This window comes from Leopardus geoffroyi, chromosome A2, assembly GCF_018350155.1.
Source record: "Leopardus geoffroyi isolate Oge1 chromosome A2, O.geoffroyi_Oge1_pat1.0, whole genome shotgun sequence".
In the NCBI taxonomy this organism is placed as follows: domain Eukaryota; kingdom Metazoa; phylum Chordata; class Mammalia; order Carnivora; family Felidae; genus Leopardus; species Leopardus geoffroyi.
Window position 1 is genome coordinate 12,620,158 of NC_059331.1, and position 16,903 is coordinate 12,637,060.

The 16,903-nt window shown below is 52.9% G+C and overlaps 1 protein-coding gene across 7 annotated transcripts in view; it reads right to left on the minus strand.

The window, feature by feature from the left end:
* The window catches only part of CPAMD8 (C3 and PZP like alpha-2-macroglobulin domain containing 8), an 83,555-nt gene that overhangs the window by 19,737 nt on the left and 46,915 nt on the right, over nucleotides 1-16,903 (minus strand). For 6 of the 7 annotated variants that reach the window (XM_045492451.1, XM_045492457.1, XM_045492456.1 and 3 more), the window contains 6 exons: nucleotides 14,848-15,001; nucleotides 14,473-14,603; nucleotides 12,577-12,628; nucleotides 6,390-6,688; nucleotides 5,534-5,759; nucleotides 3,807-3,983 (listed from right to left, as the gene is read on the minus strand). In XM_045492451.1, coding sequence (XP_045348407.1) covers nucleotides 3,807-3,983; nucleotides 5,534-5,759; nucleotides 6,390-6,688; nucleotides 12,577-12,628; nucleotides 14,473-14,603; nucleotides 14,848-15,001 — 1,039 coding nt within the window. The remainder of the gene's footprint in view (nucleotides 1-3,806; nucleotides 3,984-5,533; nucleotides 5,760-6,389; nucleotides 6,689-12,576; nucleotides 12,629-14,472; nucleotides 14,604-14,847; nucleotides 15,002-16,903) is intronic. The other variant, XM_045492454.1, reaches the window with a different exon arrangement.

Sequence of the window (16,903 nt, forward strand, 5' to 3'; positions counted from 1 at the left end):
GATTCAATTATGCGGAAGATCTCCAGATGAGATCATCGCGGAATAAGGGAGGACCGAGATCCAAGGACTGATGTGCTTAGAAGACAGGAGAGGCAGAAATAGAGACGCAGGAAAAAGTCCTGTGAAGGCGGAAGCAGGGAGCACGGTGATGTGTCTACAGGACGGGCTCCCCCAGAGCCTCCAGACGGAACCAACCCTGTTGAACCTTGACTTTGGACTTCTGGCCCCCGGAGCTGAGAGTGAATCCAGTCCTGTCCCTCAGAAATACCGCGGGTTCGGTTCCAGACCCGTTTGCAATAAACCGTGTCAAATGAATTTTTTTGGTTTTCCAGTATATTTAGAGTTATGGTTACGCTACACTATAGTCCGCGAAGCCTGCGACAGCATTATGTCTAAGATAACAATGTACGTGCCTTGGTTTATTTAATTTAAACATACCGGGGCGCCTGGGTGGCTGAGTCAGTTGAGCGTCCAGCTCTTGGTTTCGGCTCAGGTCCTGACCTCACGGTTCGTGAGTTCGGGCCCCACGTGGGCCTCCGTGCCAACCGTGCAGGGCCTGCTTGGGATTCTCTCTCCCCTCTGCGCCTCCCCTGCTGTGCATGTGTGCGTGCGCTCTCTCTCAAAATAAATATATTTTTTAAAAATTAAAAAAAAAAGAAAAACTTTAAAATATCATGGCCAAAAAGGTGCTAACCGTCATCTGAGCCTTCTGCGAGTCGAAATGTTTTTGCTGGTGGAGGGTCCTGCCTCCACGTGACGGCTGCTGACTGATCAGGGTGGTGGTCGCTCAAGGCTGGGGTGGCTGTGGCAATGTCTTAAATAAGATAGTAGTAAAGTTTGCTGCATCGAAGCAGCCCTCCTTTCTCGAGCGGCTTCTCTGCAGCATGCGATGCTGTTTGGTGGCGTTTCACCCACGGTGGGACTTCTCTCGGAATCGGAGTCCGTCCCCTCAAATCCCGCTGCTGCCGCCCCCTCCACTCTGCCTCTGTGACGTTCTGAACCCTGTGTCGTCGTTCCAACCGTCTTCACGGCATCTTCACCAGGAGCAGATTGCAGCTCAAGAAGCCTGCTTTCCTCGTCCGTTAGAAGCAACTCCTCTTCCGTTCAAGCTTTAGCACGAGATCGCGGCAATGCCAATATAACAACAATCTGGAAGTTCGAAGTATCGCAGAATCACCAAAATGTGGCGGAGTGAGCAAATGCTGTCGGGAAAGCGGAGCTGGTGGGCTTGCTTTGATGCAGGGCTCTCAGAAACCTTCGACTTGGAAAAAAACGCCCTCCCTGCGAAGCGTCTGCACTTGTGAAGGCGGGCCCAGGAAACGAACACCAGCGAGTGTGCAGAAAACCGGTAGAGTCTGAAATGCCAATTGGCTGAAGGGCACAGGGTCTGGCTGTCCAAGAGAGGTCCGCGCTGCTGGTTATGACTAGGGGTGGCCTTCAAGGCCCTTTGCCGGGATGGATTCAGCAACCTGAGCGTCCCCAGCCACAGACTGAGCGGGCTTGGGCTTCCCAGCAGTCTTTGGTCAGCACTTACCAGGCCAGATTTTCAGCCCATGGCAACCCACCTTACTTTTCCATCAAAGGGCTGTACATTTTCATCATGACGTCTCGCTGTTTCCTTTTCCCGTTGAGGACGGATGGTTCTAGATCATCAGGACTGCTTTTGGAGATCTCATCCAGAAGCACAGTCACTGGGAACCTTAACAGGCCAGGAGGCAGGAACCCCAGGTTCGCCTCAGGGATCAAGGCGCTCTCGTGCCTCAGTTTCCCCATCGGAGAAGGGCCTGGCATCATCTGGGCTGGGCACATGCCAGTCTTTCTTGAAAGCAGAACCCTCCAACGTTGTGGCCGTGGGCTCTCATCTCACCCTGGCAGGGACCTAGTGCCCTGGCTGGCTGATCCAGGAGAGCCTGGGATCTCAGAAGCCCCCACCACTCGCCCCTGAATGGTCTCAGGCTGGCTGCTTCCAGGACTCTCGCTTTGCTCATCTGGGAAATGAGGACCATTGGTCTGGGGGTGGCCGGGAAGGTGACTTGGGGCAGCACGGATAGAAGTGCACGGACCTGCCCGCTGTGGATGCCAGCTTCACAGACGGGTCAAACCTTCTCCTTCCTCTGCTTCACTCCACCTCCAGCCCAGGGCCAGAAGCACACCCAGGAGGCCCCAGGACCTTGGCATCAACTGATCTTAACTCCCTTGCTACACACATAAGTAAGAAACCAAGGCACTGAGAACAGGCCCTACCTGAGAACACACAGCAGGTGCCCGTGACAGAGGCGAGGCTACAGTCTCCCTTGTCCCCCTCCCTGCAGGGCCAAGACGTGAAGAGGAAGCTGAGGTCAGGGCACTCAGAGGTCCTACCCTCCACACACAGGGCTGTTCCCTACTCTGAGGATCTGATTCCTGGCGATGGAAGACATTCAGCGCTGCGTCATTTCTGATATTTGGTGCTGTGCTGTTTTTGTGTGAAGATATTCAACACTGTATTGTTTAGGGGGGAAACTCGAGAAATAATCCCAACGTGTCTAAGAGAGGAGTTTAGCATGTCGTAGTTCATAAATGTATTATGATGGACATGGGGATTACAGGGAACGTCTCATTTCTTTTCTTCTAAATGTTTACTTATTTTTGAGAGAGCGCGCGCACGAGCAGGAGAAGGGCAGAGACAGAGGGGGACAGAGAATCCCAAGCAGGCTCCGCGCCGACAGCAGAAAGGCCGATGCAGGCTTGAACCTACGAACTGCAAGATCGTGACCTGAGCCGAAGTCGGGGGCTTAACCGACTGAGCCACTGAGGTGCCTTTCATTTTTCTTCTACTATACCTTATTTATTAAAAAAAATTTTTTAAGTTTATTTATTTTTGAAAGAGAGACAGACAGAATGTGAGCAGAGGAGAAGCAGAGAGAGAGGGAAACACAGAATCATAAGCAGGCTCCAGGCTCTGAGCTGTCAGCACAGAGCCCGACGTGGGGCTTGAACCCGTGAACCATGAGATCATGACCTGAGCCGAAGTCAGGCGTTCAACCGACTGAGCCACCCAGGTGCCTCTATATCTCTTTTCTAATGTTTGTTATATTGCTATTATATTGCTCTGTTAAAAAAAAAACCCAACATTCTTATTTATTTTTATTAATATTATTATTTTTTATTTTTAATGTTTATTTATTATTGAGAGAGACAAAGCGTGAGTGGGAGAGGGGCAGAGAGAGACAGAGACACAGAATCCAAAGTGGGCTCCAGGTTCTGAGCTGTTAGCACAGAGCCCGATGCAGGACCCGAACCCACGAACCTTGAGATCATGACCTGAGCCGAAGTCGGACGCTTAACCAACTGAGCCACCCGAGTGCCCCTATTTTTATAATTTTTTTTAATGTTTACTTATTTTTGAGAGAGAGCGAGCAAGCGAGCACGAGTGAACAGGGGAGGGGCAGAGAGAGGGAGACACAGAATCCAAAGCAGACTCCAGGCTTTGAGCTGTCAGCACAGAGCCCGATGCGGGGCTTGAACTTGCGAACTGTGAGATCATGACCTAAGCCGAAGTAGGACGCTTACCTGACTCAGCCACCCAGGCGCTCCCCCCAAATCTACATTTTTTAAAAGGTGCATCTCCTGTCCCCATAGCTGATTCCCAGCATTCAGAGCCTTGTCCTAATGGGTGCAGACACGGGGCTCCTGCTGACAGCGACCAGGCGGGGGCTACCCCAAGTGGCCTCTTCCACTCCCTTCCGTCCCTCCACATCCACTGCACCGGGCACGTGGGCTGCCTCCCTCCCCGTGTCCTCCGCACAGTCACCCGGCCCCAGTACCTTGTACCAGGTAGTCAGTGGTCTCCCGCTCCACCTCCGGGCTGAGCTGCCGGGTTTTCTGAAGATACTTGAGGACAAAGATGTTGGGCGCAAAGTGGATCATGTTTTGCTCTCCACAGCCGAAGGGCAGCCGCAGGAGGCTGCTGAGGTGGTTCAGGGTCGGCCCCATGACGTCTCCTGGTGGGAAGGAAAACAGGGCTGGGCTGCAGGCTGGCCTCAACTGGCGCCCTGGCTGTACTCAGGACGGCTTTCCCCAGGGCGGCCTGTGGCCTCACACCAGCTCCCCGCCCTCTGACGGCCGGCGCTGCCTTTGGGACTGGACCATGCCCTGTGCTCACGTGGCCCACCGGGTGCCCTGGCTTTGGCCGCCACCTGCTGGAACTCTCCCACACGCCTCCCTCTCTGCTCTTCAGTCTCAACTCGGTGTTCTCTCTCTCCCTTTTCATTATGCCGAATGCTCGTTTCTTTTTGGCTTTTAAACCGGGTACACTTAAAGCTATACGTTTTCCTCTACGTACGACTTTGGTTGCATCCCACACGTTGACAGGTCAATCCAGTCACTGTGGTTCCATTTTAAATATTTTTTTTCAAACTTCCAATAGGAAATGTGATTTTCTCTTCAACCACAAGTATTTAGATCTTTAAAAAAAGTTTCTGTACACACACGATATCGTTGGTATACTTTTAAGTTCTTTTTTTTTTTTTTTCTTTTTGATTTCTCCTGTGCTTTCTTCCCTTCAGCACTCTGTCTTCCTCTTCTTGGCCTCTCTGCACCACACATGGCTGAACTCCTGCTGTTCCTGATCACACCTCCCTTCCTTCCTTGGCCTTCCTCCTGCCCCACTGAGGCTGCCACTGCTCCTGCAGCCTCCATCCATGGCAGGGCCTGTCTGGCTACTTTCTCATCACCCTTCTCCAGGCTTGCCAGCTTCTTCTCCACCTTCTATTCCACTATGCTGAAGGCACTGGCACACAGGTCCTGGCCTTCACCCCCTCTCCATCCCTGCCCATCTGCTGGCTTCCCTTCACCCCTACCCAGGCCACTGACCCCCATGGCCATCTCTGACTTCATCTCCTGACTCAGAAATGATAAACTCCCACGTCTTCTGATTGGGCCACAATCACCAACCTGTCTGGGCCCCAGGACTTCTGTTCTCCAGTGTGAGACAGACCTGAGACCCCCGCATTGAGGACTGTCTGCCCTTCCTGGCCTCTTCCCCTCTTCCCACCCTTCCAATACCCAACACCACATCCATCGCAGAGGCCCCACCTTCCACTCCTGTAGCCGGGCTACAGGAGACCACCCACACCCTCCAGACCCCCCGTCACAGCCACTCGCTCCTGCTCAGGAAACATTCTAGAAACTTGCCCCCCTCACCCGGACCCCCACCTTCTGCCCCGCTCCCGGCTGACTTCACCCACACTTTCTGTCCTCTTGCACATCACCCCATGCTCACTGCCCTCCTGGAATTCGCCACCTGCCCCTTGGGGTTGCTTCACACAGGCCTTGGGTGGGCAGACTGGGAACTCCTCAAGGACAGGGCTGGGGTCATCTCAGGGTCTGCCCCGGCATGGAGAAAGCACCAAAGTGGCTGGTCAGCTGAGGCCCCAAGGGCACAGATTCCCCAGCACAGGCTGATGCGAGACCAAGCCCGGGGCGGATACCCCGCCCCTCGGCCTCAGTTCTCGCCTCTATACTCCCCAAGCCAGCAACAGGGCAGACGCACCTATGACAGAGGCTGCTGCCCGCTCTGACCCAGGGATGGCGCTGTGCGGGACTCCCAGGGTAAAGGCCTCACTGTAGCTCTCGTCCACCTCCACCTTCTTCCAGATGCGGAACTCACCCATGGAGCCCCAGCCAGTGGAGAAGCCGATGAATCGGACCTCCGGTGGCCTGGGGAGGGTCCAGGCCATGATGACAGACTCATTGGAAGGCTCTGGGCCATGGCCAACCTGGAAAAAGAGGCCAAGGCTGCTGGCTGCTGAATGCTGAAAGGAAGCGCTCAGGCAGCAGTGACACTGGCTACAGGGCTCACAGAGAAACCAAGGGTCACCTCATCCATTAAATGGCCAACAAGAGACACAAGCATAGCACGTACAGTTTGCCAAGTCATCAGTTCCCTGGAACCCCTGGGCCTTTGCACATGCTATGCCCTCTGCCTGGAACATCCTCCACTCCCTAGTTTGCCTGGTGAACTCCTATGCATGCTTCAAAACCCAGTTTGGCTATGTCCCTCTTCTAAGAAGCTGTTAGCTGCTCCTTTCCTATGTCCTCCTTGCCTGGCCCATAAAATGCCCCAGCCTCGATTTCACCTGCTTATATGCACTTTCCTTCCCCACGACGACCCACTATACTTCAGCTTCCAGGTCCCCTGGGTGCTTCCTCCACCACAGCTCTCACCTTTTTATTTTTATTTTTTTTTTGTAAGTGACTCTAGGCAGACTGTGAGCACCCTGAGGTTGCACCCTGTGTTTATCCCCCCCTCCTCCTCGCCCCCTGTTAAGAGCTGGACACAGAGTAGGAAGCAGCAAATGCCAAGGAGCCCGGGGTTCCCACGCCCACCCCAGCCAGCCCAGCCGTGCCTGGATGAACCCGCCATGCCAGCTGATCCAGAACGTTCTGAATTCATCCCAGGACAGGATCTTGGCCGTGTACGTGCTGGCCACGGGGTCGCCCATCTTGCTGGTGGAGATCCAGGACCTGGTGTTCTGGTGCCCCCCCAGGACAATCTCTATCATGCCCGCTGTGTCCTGGGGTCCGGCGGACAAGGCCACGCGGGCATCGTTGTGGGCTCGCACGGCCACATCAAAACGGGTGAGCCACAGCGGCCGCTGCACGTACTGGAACTCGTACTTGTTGGGCGTGGAGATGTGGACTCTCTCTGGACGGAGGGAAGGAGAGAGGGTGTTGAGGGGGCACCCGGAGGCATCCTGCCTCTCCCTGCCTGTGCCCAGAGCTGAGGATCAGGGCCCCTGGGGGGCCCGTCTCACTGTGGCTCTGCAGGCAGCTTCCTGAGCAACGGCGAACGGAGACGGCTTACCCACAGCTTTGCCGAGGGCACACGAAAGAGGAGATGCTCACGGGGCTAACTCCTACAAAAGCCCTGTACAGCCAGAGACTGCAAAATGCTGTTGCAGCTCATTCAGACCCCAATCAAGGGAGAGCCAGACCGTGTTTGTGGGTCAGAGGACAACACGGCAGATACGGTAATTATTTCCCCAACTGATGCACGGATTCGCGGCAATCCCAGTCAGAATCACTGGGGGGGGTCTTTTGCGGAAATGACAAGGCCGATTCCACAATTCATATAGAAACGTGAAGGACCCAGAGGGTCAACACAGCTTTGAAACGGAACCAGGGTGAAGGACTCACACCTGTGACATTGAGACGCACTTGGAAGCGGCAGTAATCACGACAGTGTGGTACAGACATCAACCCAGGCTCACCAGAACAGCGTAGGGAGTCCAGACGCGGACCCGCTCGTGTGCGAACAACTGATTTGCAACAAAGGTGAGAAGGCAACTCAACAGTGAAAATCCTTTCAACAGAGGCTGTCGGAACCACCAGTTACCCAGAAGCAGAAAAGGGAACTCAGGTCCACACCGCGCGTGGTTTTCCAAGGACCAACTTAAAACGGATCAGAGCTATTTTGTAAGCGTACAGCCTACTGCTTACAAACGTGGAGGAGAACGCGTAGGAATTGGAAAAGATTTCTTTCTTTTAAAATCTTTTTTAAGTTTATTTTATGAGAGAGGGACAGAGTGCGAACGGGGGAGGGGCAGAGAGAGAGGGAGACACAGAATCCGAAGCAGGCTCCAGGCTCCGAGCTGTCAGCGCAGAGCCCGACGCGGGGCTCGAACCCACAAACTATGAGATCATGACCCGAACCAAAGTCAGACGCTTAACCAACTGAGCTACCCAGGCGCCCCAAGATTTCTCTAAGGTTCATTTATTCATTTTGAAAGAGAGAGAGAGCGCACACGTGGGGGAGAGGCAAAGAGGGAAAGAGAGAATCCCAAGCGTGGAGCCTGGTGCGGGGCTCAAACTCATTAACTGCGAGATCATGACCTGAGCCATAGTCAAGAGTTGGACACCCAACCAACTGAGCCACCCAGATGCCCCTGGAAAAGCACAGCATAATCCAGAAAATGAAAAACTGGTAAACTGGGCCACATCAACATGAAAAACTTCTTTTTTTTTTATTTTTATTTATTTTTTTTTTTAATTTTTTTTTTCCACGTTTATTTATTTTTGGGACAGAGAGAGACAGAGCATGAACGGGGGAGGGGCAGAGAGAGAGCGAGACACAGAATCGGAAACAGGCTCCAGGCTCTGAGCCATCAGCCCAGAGCCCGACGCGGGGCTCGAACTCACGGACCGCGAGATCGTGACCTGGCTGAAGTCGGGACGCTTAACCGACTGCGCCACCCAGGCGCCCCAACATGAAAAACTTCTAAAAAAAAAAAGAAAAGAAAAACCTCTGGTCTTATAAACACACTATTAAGAGAAAAGACAAGCCACGTATTGGGAGAAATGTCTCTGCGAAGCATTTATCTGATAAACGACTTGTAACAAGAATCAATTTATAAAAACTTCCAAAAGTCAACCTAAAATAAACGTTAAAAGATCTAACCAGACACTTCACCAGAAAAGATACATTAATAGTAAACAGGCACATGAAAAGATGCTAGAATGAGGGAAATGCATATCAAAACCACAATAAGATACCATCAGGCACCTATCGGAAGGGCGAAAAGTAATCAGAGGGACAACACCAGGTGTGGGCGAGGAGAGGGAAGAAGTGATTCTCGCCCCCTGCTGGTGAGAATGCAAAATGGGACTACCACTTTGGAAAACAGTGTGATCATTTCTTAAAAGGTTGAACACGTACCTACTGTATGATTTAGCTATTTCACTCATAGGTACAGACTCAAGAGAAAGGAAAACATATTATCCATACAAAGACTTGCACATGAATATTCATAGAAGCTTTATTGGAAATAGCCCCAAACTAGAAATAACTCAAATATCCATCAGCAGGTCAATGAACAAAATGCAATACATCTATTCAACAGAGGCCCACTCGGCCTTAAAATGATTGAATTAGTGATACACACAACGTGAATGAATCTCAGCATTTTTATGCTGAGTGAAAGAAACCAGAGAAAAAGAGTACATTTTTATGATTCCATTTATATAAAAGTCTAGAAAGTGCGAAGTAATCTATAGAGACAAGAAACAGGTCAGTAGTTCCCTAGTGACAAGACTAGAAACAGGGGTGAGTGATTACAAGGGGGCATGACTTTTGGGGTTAATGGAAATCTTCATTATCTTAGATGTGATAGTTTCACAGATGTACACAGATGTCAACGCTTCCCAAATTGTACGCCTAAAATACGTGTGATTTATTGTATGTCAATTATACCTCAATCAACATGTTAAAAATATTACTGACTTTACTTTGAATACAAATGTACATTCAGCCTAGTGTAAATTATGATTTTAAAAAAGTAGAAACAGGGGCGCCTGGGTGGCTCAGTCGGTTAAGCGTCCGACTTCAACTCAGGTCACGATCTCGCAGTCTGTGAGTTCGAGCCCCCCGTCGGGCTCTGGGCTGACGGCTCGGAGCCTGGAGCCTGCTTCCGATTCTGTGTCTCCCTCTCTCTCTGCCCCTCCCCCGTTCATGCTCTGTCTCTGTCTCAAAAATAAATAAACGTTAAAAAGAATTTAAAAAAAAATGAAAAAGTAGAAACAGGGGCACCTGGGTGGCTCAGTCGGTTAAGCATCCAACTTTAGCTGAGGTCATGATCTCACAGTTCGTGGGCTCGAGCCCTGTGTCAGGCTCTGTGCTGATAGCTGGAGCCTGGAGCCTGCTTCAGTTTCTGCGTCTCCCTCTCTCTCTCTCTGCCCCTCCCCCAGCACTTTCTCTCTCCCTCTTTCTCTCTCAAAAATAAATAAACATGTAAAAAATAAGAAGAAAATTCTATAGTGGTCAAATTCTGGAACAGTCATTTGATAGAACATACTGAAGCTGTTTTGAAATGCTGTTTATAAAGTCTTTACCATAACAAAGAAAAGTGCTCGGGATATGTTAAATGAGCAAAGCAGACCACAGAATTATTTAGCTCACGAATCACAACTATGTTAAAACAAACAATAATCAATCCTATGAAACCAAATCTAACAAAATGTTAGAAAAGGTCATCTTTGGATGAGAACCAGAGGAGATATTTTTCCTTCTTTCTATCTTCCTAAGTTTCCTGTAATACACAAGTATTGCTTTTGCTTTTCCCAATTTTTAAAATTGTGGTAAAATACAAATAATGTAAAGTGTGTCCTCTTAATCATTTCTATGTGTCCAGTTCAGGAGTATCAAATACAGTCCTATTGTGCAAACATCATCACTGTTTCTCCTTGCAAAACTGTAACTCTGTCCCCATTAAACACTAAGCTGCCATCCCCTCCCCGCCACCCCTGGCTCCCACCATCTACCTTCTTTCTGTCTCTATGATTTTGACTTCTCTAAGTACCTCATGTTAGTGGAATCATACGGTATTTGTACCTATGTGGCACTTTTAAAAATGTTTTTATTTTACTTTTGCTGAGATAACTGGACATTCACATATGACTGTAAGAAATAACACAGAGAGATCTGCGTCCTCTGGACCCAGTTCTCCCCAGGGGTATCTGGCAAGATTCTAGTACGACATCACAACCAGGATATTGACATCGATACAACCCATTAGTCTTGTTCAGATTTCCCCAATTTTATTTGTACAAGATCCCTCCTGTTGGCCTTTATCACCATACCCACACTCTTCCTCCCCATCCCAGCCATGGCTAATATAACCTCCATTTCGAAAATTTTGTCATTTCAAAAAATACTGCAAACAGAATAATTTATGGACCCTATTGGGATTGAGGGTTTTTTTTTTTCCCCCACTCAATCCCCTTCACCCAGATAGCTGCATATGTCAATAGCTCATTCCTTTTTATCACTAAACAGCATTCCAAGGTAGGGATGGACCATGATTTGCTTATCCACTCATCCACTGAAGGACACCTAGGCTGTTTCCAGTTTGGGGCTATTACAACTAAAGCTGATGTGAACATTTATGTACGGGTTTTTGTGTGAACGTAAATCTTTGTTTCTCTGGGGAAAATGCCTCGTAGTGCTATTTCTGGGTGGAAGCATGGAGCACGTGTAGCTTTTTAAGAAACTCCCAGCAGCAGCCACACCATTTTACAATTCCCACCAGCAACATATGAATGATCCTCTTTCTCCCCATCCTCGCCATCTTTTACTGCACTATTTTTTTTTTTTTTTACTTTAGTCATGCTGATAAGCGCGCCTTGACAACTTACCGTGCTTTATTTTGCATTTTGCTAATGGTTAACGATGTTGAACGTCCTTGTGCCTATCTGTCACCTGCATACCTTCTTTGGTGAACGGTTTGTTCCTTTTTCCCACTTTCTAATTGGATCGTTTGATATTCTAGATACGAGTCTTTTGTCAGACCTGTGTCTGGAAGTATTTTCTCCCAGTCTGTAACTTGTATTTCCTCCTCTTAATAGCATCTTTTGCAAAGCAGTTTTTCATTTTGATAAGGTCCATTTATGAGTCTCCTTTTATGGGTGATGCTTTTTGGTATCATGTCTAAAAACCCTTTACCCAGCCCCAGATCCCAAAGGTTTATCAGAAATTTTCTCACAAATTTTTCCTAAAAGTTTTATCATTTTACATGTAAGTCCATGATCCATTTGAGTTAATTCTCATATAAAGTGGGATCTTTAGGTCAAAGTTCATGCTTTTACCAATCATGTCCAATTACTCTATCACTATTTGTTGAAAAGGCTCTCCTCCCTTCGTTGACTTGCTTTTGCACCTCTGTCAAAATTCGTTTCAGCTTATAAGTGATGCATTGCTGTTTAATACACAAAGGGCGGGGCAGGGGGGGGGGGGCCGGTGAATGTCAAGAGGAAGCCTGTGTCTAGAGTGGTCTATGTGGGGCCGGTCACGCTGGATGCCTTGGCAACGGGGAGGTGCTGTACTTGGGGAGCCGACAATCCCCAGGGACTCAGCTCAGATCCTCAGCTCGGCCACCTGGCAAAGCCTGCTGGGTGCTGCCCAGTGCCAGGCCAGGCCTGAGCTCCTCTGGGAGGGGCCAGACAGGGAGTGGGCAGACCCTCCCACTGGCAGCCGGGCTCACATCCTGGCTAGCATTTCCCTGACCCCACCGAGGCAGAGGCATGGAAGGGCCCCGCTCTGGCCATTCTGTCCACCGCACACTCCGTACCCCTTTCCTTTTCACGGATCACGTACAAACCTAATATCGATTTCAGGGGATCGAGGCAGACCCCAAATCCCACCCCTTCTGGAACCCACTTGAATTTCCTATTTTCTCTTTGGGCCCAGGGTTCCGGGTCGGTCGTTTCCCACAGCTTTCCCCTGACGTCTCTCTAAGACCTCCCTTCCCTGGATCCTAGGCTCCTCACCCCAGGGCCCCGAGGACAGCCCTGTTCCCGCCTGTGGTCTCTTTTCCCATTGGCACCTCCAGCCTACATGCGTGTGCACGTCCTTCCTGTGTGGCAGATGCCCGGCCCTCGCTCTGGCTTATGGTTGTCACCAGCCAGGACATCTCAGTTCTCCCCTGCCGTGTCCTCTGGCCCCAGGAAGGGCAGGCATCAGTGCGGTGCAACACAGGAGTGCTGCAACAGTGTGGTGGGGGGAGGGCCAAAGTCCTCAGGGGGGTGGGTGCAGGGACTCACCGTTGGGACAGAAGAAAGCACCGTAGGTGTAGCTGCGGGGGGCTCCTTCCGGCTGAAACAGAGAGATGGGGAGAACTGAGCGGGGGAGGGGCAGTCGGCACGGGGGGGGGGGGGGGGAGCGGCCGCCCTCCCACGGCAGCGGCTCCGAGTCTGGACCCTGCAGGGTGGTGCCAATGTCACGGGTGCCCAGAGAAGGACCAGGCTGCCTACCTCCTAGGCCCGAGTGGGGAAACTGAGGCTCATTCCTCTTCTCCGGGCTCTGGTCAAACCCACTCACCAGCTGCTTCTAGACTGGCCGTGCTTCCCATACTCCCACCTTGTCCTCGGGGTCTCCTGGGCTAATCGGGGAGCCAGGCAGGAGGGCACCAGCTCCTCCTCCTTCCGGTTTAGCGCCCACGGTGGTTCCCAACCGTCACCTGCTTCCCCACCTGGCGGGAAGGTACTGGTGCCACGCGCAGTTTCGTCCCCAGCAGAAGGCACGCAGCATCGCATGAGGGTCCACCAAATATCCGATCCGGCAAACAGACCGCGCACCCAGAGCTCTCCAGCAGGGTGGAGAGGCAGCAGGGCTTTGCTGCTTTATCAAGCCGCACGTCGGCCACGTCCTATTTCATAAACCTGGTTTCCTCGTCCACCACGCTTCAGTGTTTCTGCTTCGACATCTCAGGTCTTCTGATGCCCACCTGTCACCTCCCGCCCCCAGGACCGCCTGCACAAAGCGATACTGCAGATTAGGCAGCCCTTGAGCTGTGTGAGTGGGAGGAAAGGCCCAGGGGCAGAGCCCCTTGAGAATCCCTCTCTGTGCATTGAGAAATTCCTTCTGCAGACGGATGGACGAGGCAAGAACTCTGTATGGCCTGCCATCTCCTCTGGCCCCAGGAGGGCGGGTTGTGGGCCAGGGAGCACGTTCAGGCCGAGCAAAGGGTTGCCAGGGGTCTCCGTGTTTCCCGTTAAGGCCATCCCCTCACCCCACTGGCTCACGGAGATGGCATTCCTCATCAGAGGACCCACTTGTCCCGGAGGAATCCATCAGGTCACGTCAAGCACGCTGTGGCCAACGACTCGTCCACCTCGGGGAGTTCTGCCCAGAGCGTGTGTGTGACTCCGGGCGCTGATGGAAATCATTTGTGCTCCGCGCTGCCAGGACCACGGCCAGGAGGGAGGGCGGCTGTTTGCAGCTGAGCCCCTGGGGAGGGGCAGACACTGGGGACGCCGTGAGGAGCTTCCTCAGGGCTGTCGTGCACTCTCCACGTATCATGAAGAGTCTTGGCAGGGCTCTGGGCTCTGAGGTGTCCAAGCAGCCCCCAAAAGATGGGACATCACTGCTACCACATGCCCAACGTGCACTGCGAGGTGCCCTCTCCACACTGTGGGGTGAGCGTGAACACCCCTGATTTACAGAGCAGGATTGGACTATCAAGACATACGCCCAGCCCACATGGAGCGGTAGATCCTAGATTCCCAGCCAGCAGGGGAGGTGGGGCGTCAATGAGACCCCAACACCCGGGCCCCTCTGCTGCATAGGCTCTGCGTCCTTTCTGCCCCAGGCATTCTAGTGACCGCCCTCCAAATGCCAGGTCATAATCCCTACGGCTGCCTATGACAAACAGGAAGTCGGAGACAGAGGCACATCGCCCTCCAACACGGTCAACGTGGGGGTCAGAGGACACTTCCCTGCGGCCCCTGCGAGTCCCAGGCCGCTTTCCCCAAGTCCACGGTGCACGGCGGAGGGGCTGGATGCTGAGGGCCTCTAGCGAGGAAATGCAGACACCCCACGCCTGCCCCGAGCCCCAGAGCAGGAGCCGTGGGGGCTGCCCCCGCCCCAGCCAGGCCCCCGCCTCGTGGGTGATGGAATCAGGCCCTGGCCGAGTGCCCTGGCTGAGGACACGGGCTTACCTCAACCATGACACTGCGCCTGATGTGATCCCTCCCAGTGGGGCCCCTCCTGTCAGCGAAGTGGTCCTCCAGGTGTCGGATGGACTTCCCGTCCCGGCAGCAGCTTGTGTCTCCGTAAGCCAGGGCTTTGGCTGTGGGGATTTGTGTGCTCAGCGCTTGCGGTCCGAAAAGAACGCCCGCCCTCCTGGGGAAGCCTCACGCCCCACCTCCTCGTGGACCGCCTCGCCCCACCTCCTGACCATTCCCCAGCCGCCGTCCTGTCTCTCAACGTGACCTTGACCTCACGTACTGTCCCACCAGCCACTCACCTGTGCCTGGGGTCAGGACGGGGGGTGGGGGGGGGGGGTGGATGCCTGAAGCAGCACGGGGCCTCACCTGTGACATTGCTGAGTCCCAGGTCACCAAAGGACAGAACCACCCAGGTGGGTTCCGTCTCCCCAGAGGCCACGCACATCTTCTTGGTCAGATGGCGTCTGCCTGGATGCCCCACAAAGCGGATGCCCTTGGGAACTGAGATCTTCACGTAGACCTGGGGAAGGAGGTATGCCGCTCTCAAGGTTCCCGGGATGCGTGCGCCCTCCGGGCACATCCCACTGGCCGCTGCCCACCACGTCAGCCCTCTCCAAAAGCCACGCTCTTCCCGGAAGGTCCCCCCACTACTCACCGTGGTCTTGCTGGGAGCCCTCTCTTTACTTCGGCCCCCCCAACACCCCACGGGGTCAGCCTGCCCTTAGGGCCAAGGCTGATGGGGGGCACCAGATGGGCACCAGACGGGAGGGACCGCTCCCCCTGCAGGCCCCACAAGGCACTCCCCCTGACCCTCCATCCAAGCTCTGAGGTCCACAGGGTCATAACAAGAGTTCTGTGTGTGTGTGTGCACATGCGTGCATGCATGTATCTCTGTGCACACCTATGTGCATGTAGGTGTGGTCTATGCATACACACGTGCACAATGCATGTGTGCATGCGTGTGCACACGAGTGTCTCTATGTGCACGTGTGGTTAGACCTCCCAGTCTGCAACTTCGTCCACAGAGCCTTGGTCCCAGGCTCCTTGGTCCACATCCTTTTGTCCAACGAGCATGTGTGAAGCACCTAGTGGGTGCAGGGGCCCTACTAGGAGCTAAAGTAATGTAGCCAAAGAGGACATGAGTGATCCCTGGGCGCCTGAGGGTCAACACGCCTACATCACACACGCATGCACGTGTGATGTGGAGGGAAGGATCCGAGGAAAATCTAGTGGCAAGTGTGACAGAGCATCTGAATCCTGCCTGAGGACAAGCCCGATGGGAGTGTGAGCAGCTGGTGCAGGCTGCATCAGGAGCTCCCACATCCCTCTTGACTCAGTGTTCTTCCAGAACATTCTTCCAGGGAGGAAAGAAGAAACTTGAGAGCCAAGTGTCAGTGGGCCGTATTTTCCGGCTCCTGGGCGGAATGACCGCCTGCCCGTGTTGAGGGAGCTGGATGGGTCCGTTTTCCTGGTGCCTTGGGGATGTGCAACAAACCAGCCTCCAGCATGTTCTTGCAGCTAAAAGGGGCACCTGAGGGTCCCGCCTACCCATTCGGTGAGGACCCTCCCTTGCAGGGGCCACCTGGTTGATCAAGGATCAGTCTGTACTTATTCCGGCTTTTTAAGATGGGGGTCCTACTCCTCCTGGCAATACACTATGCACAAAGAGTGACAGGGGCACCTGGGTGGCTCTGTTGAGTAAGCATCTGACTTTTGGTTTCAGTTCAGGGCATGATCTCACGGTTTGTGGGTGCCAGCCCTGCGTCGGGCTCTGCGTCAACAGCTTGGAGCCTGCTTGAGATTCTCTCTCCCCTTCTCTGCCCCTCCCCCCTCCGTGCTTTGCTCTCTCTTGCTCTCTCTCAAAATAAATAAATACAACTAAAAAAAAAAAAAAAGAATGACAGAGGATGGACCATACAGACACTGGGTTTTGGGGCATTGCTCCCCGGCTGTCTGTTTTGAGCCTATTTCACGTGTCCCCCTTAGTCCCCTCAGGCCACCCCCCGGCCACTGCCTTGCTTTCCAACACAGCAGCTCCCACCCAGCCAAATGCACGGGGCTCTGATTACCCCTCTCCTGCTTTCCCCACCAGACCCTAAAGCCCAGCTAGACTGTGTCATGGGCAATTCCCGGGACAGGCTAAGCCACCTCCTGCCTCTGTTGCATGTGTATGCTGTTCCCTCTTCCAGGAATGCCCTTCCAGGTCCTGGTGCCTGGCTCAAACAGTGCCTGACGACTCCAGAGCTCAGGAGACCTGCCTTTTCTCGGGGCTCCGCTGGCTCCCTGTAAACACTCAATTCTAACACAGCTCTGCCCCAAACTCCCTGGGAGAGCTTGGGCATGTAACGATGAGTCTCTGAGCTTCCTGTCTGGGAACAATTGCATCGATGACCCTTCTTCCCCGGCCCACGTGGGCATTTGA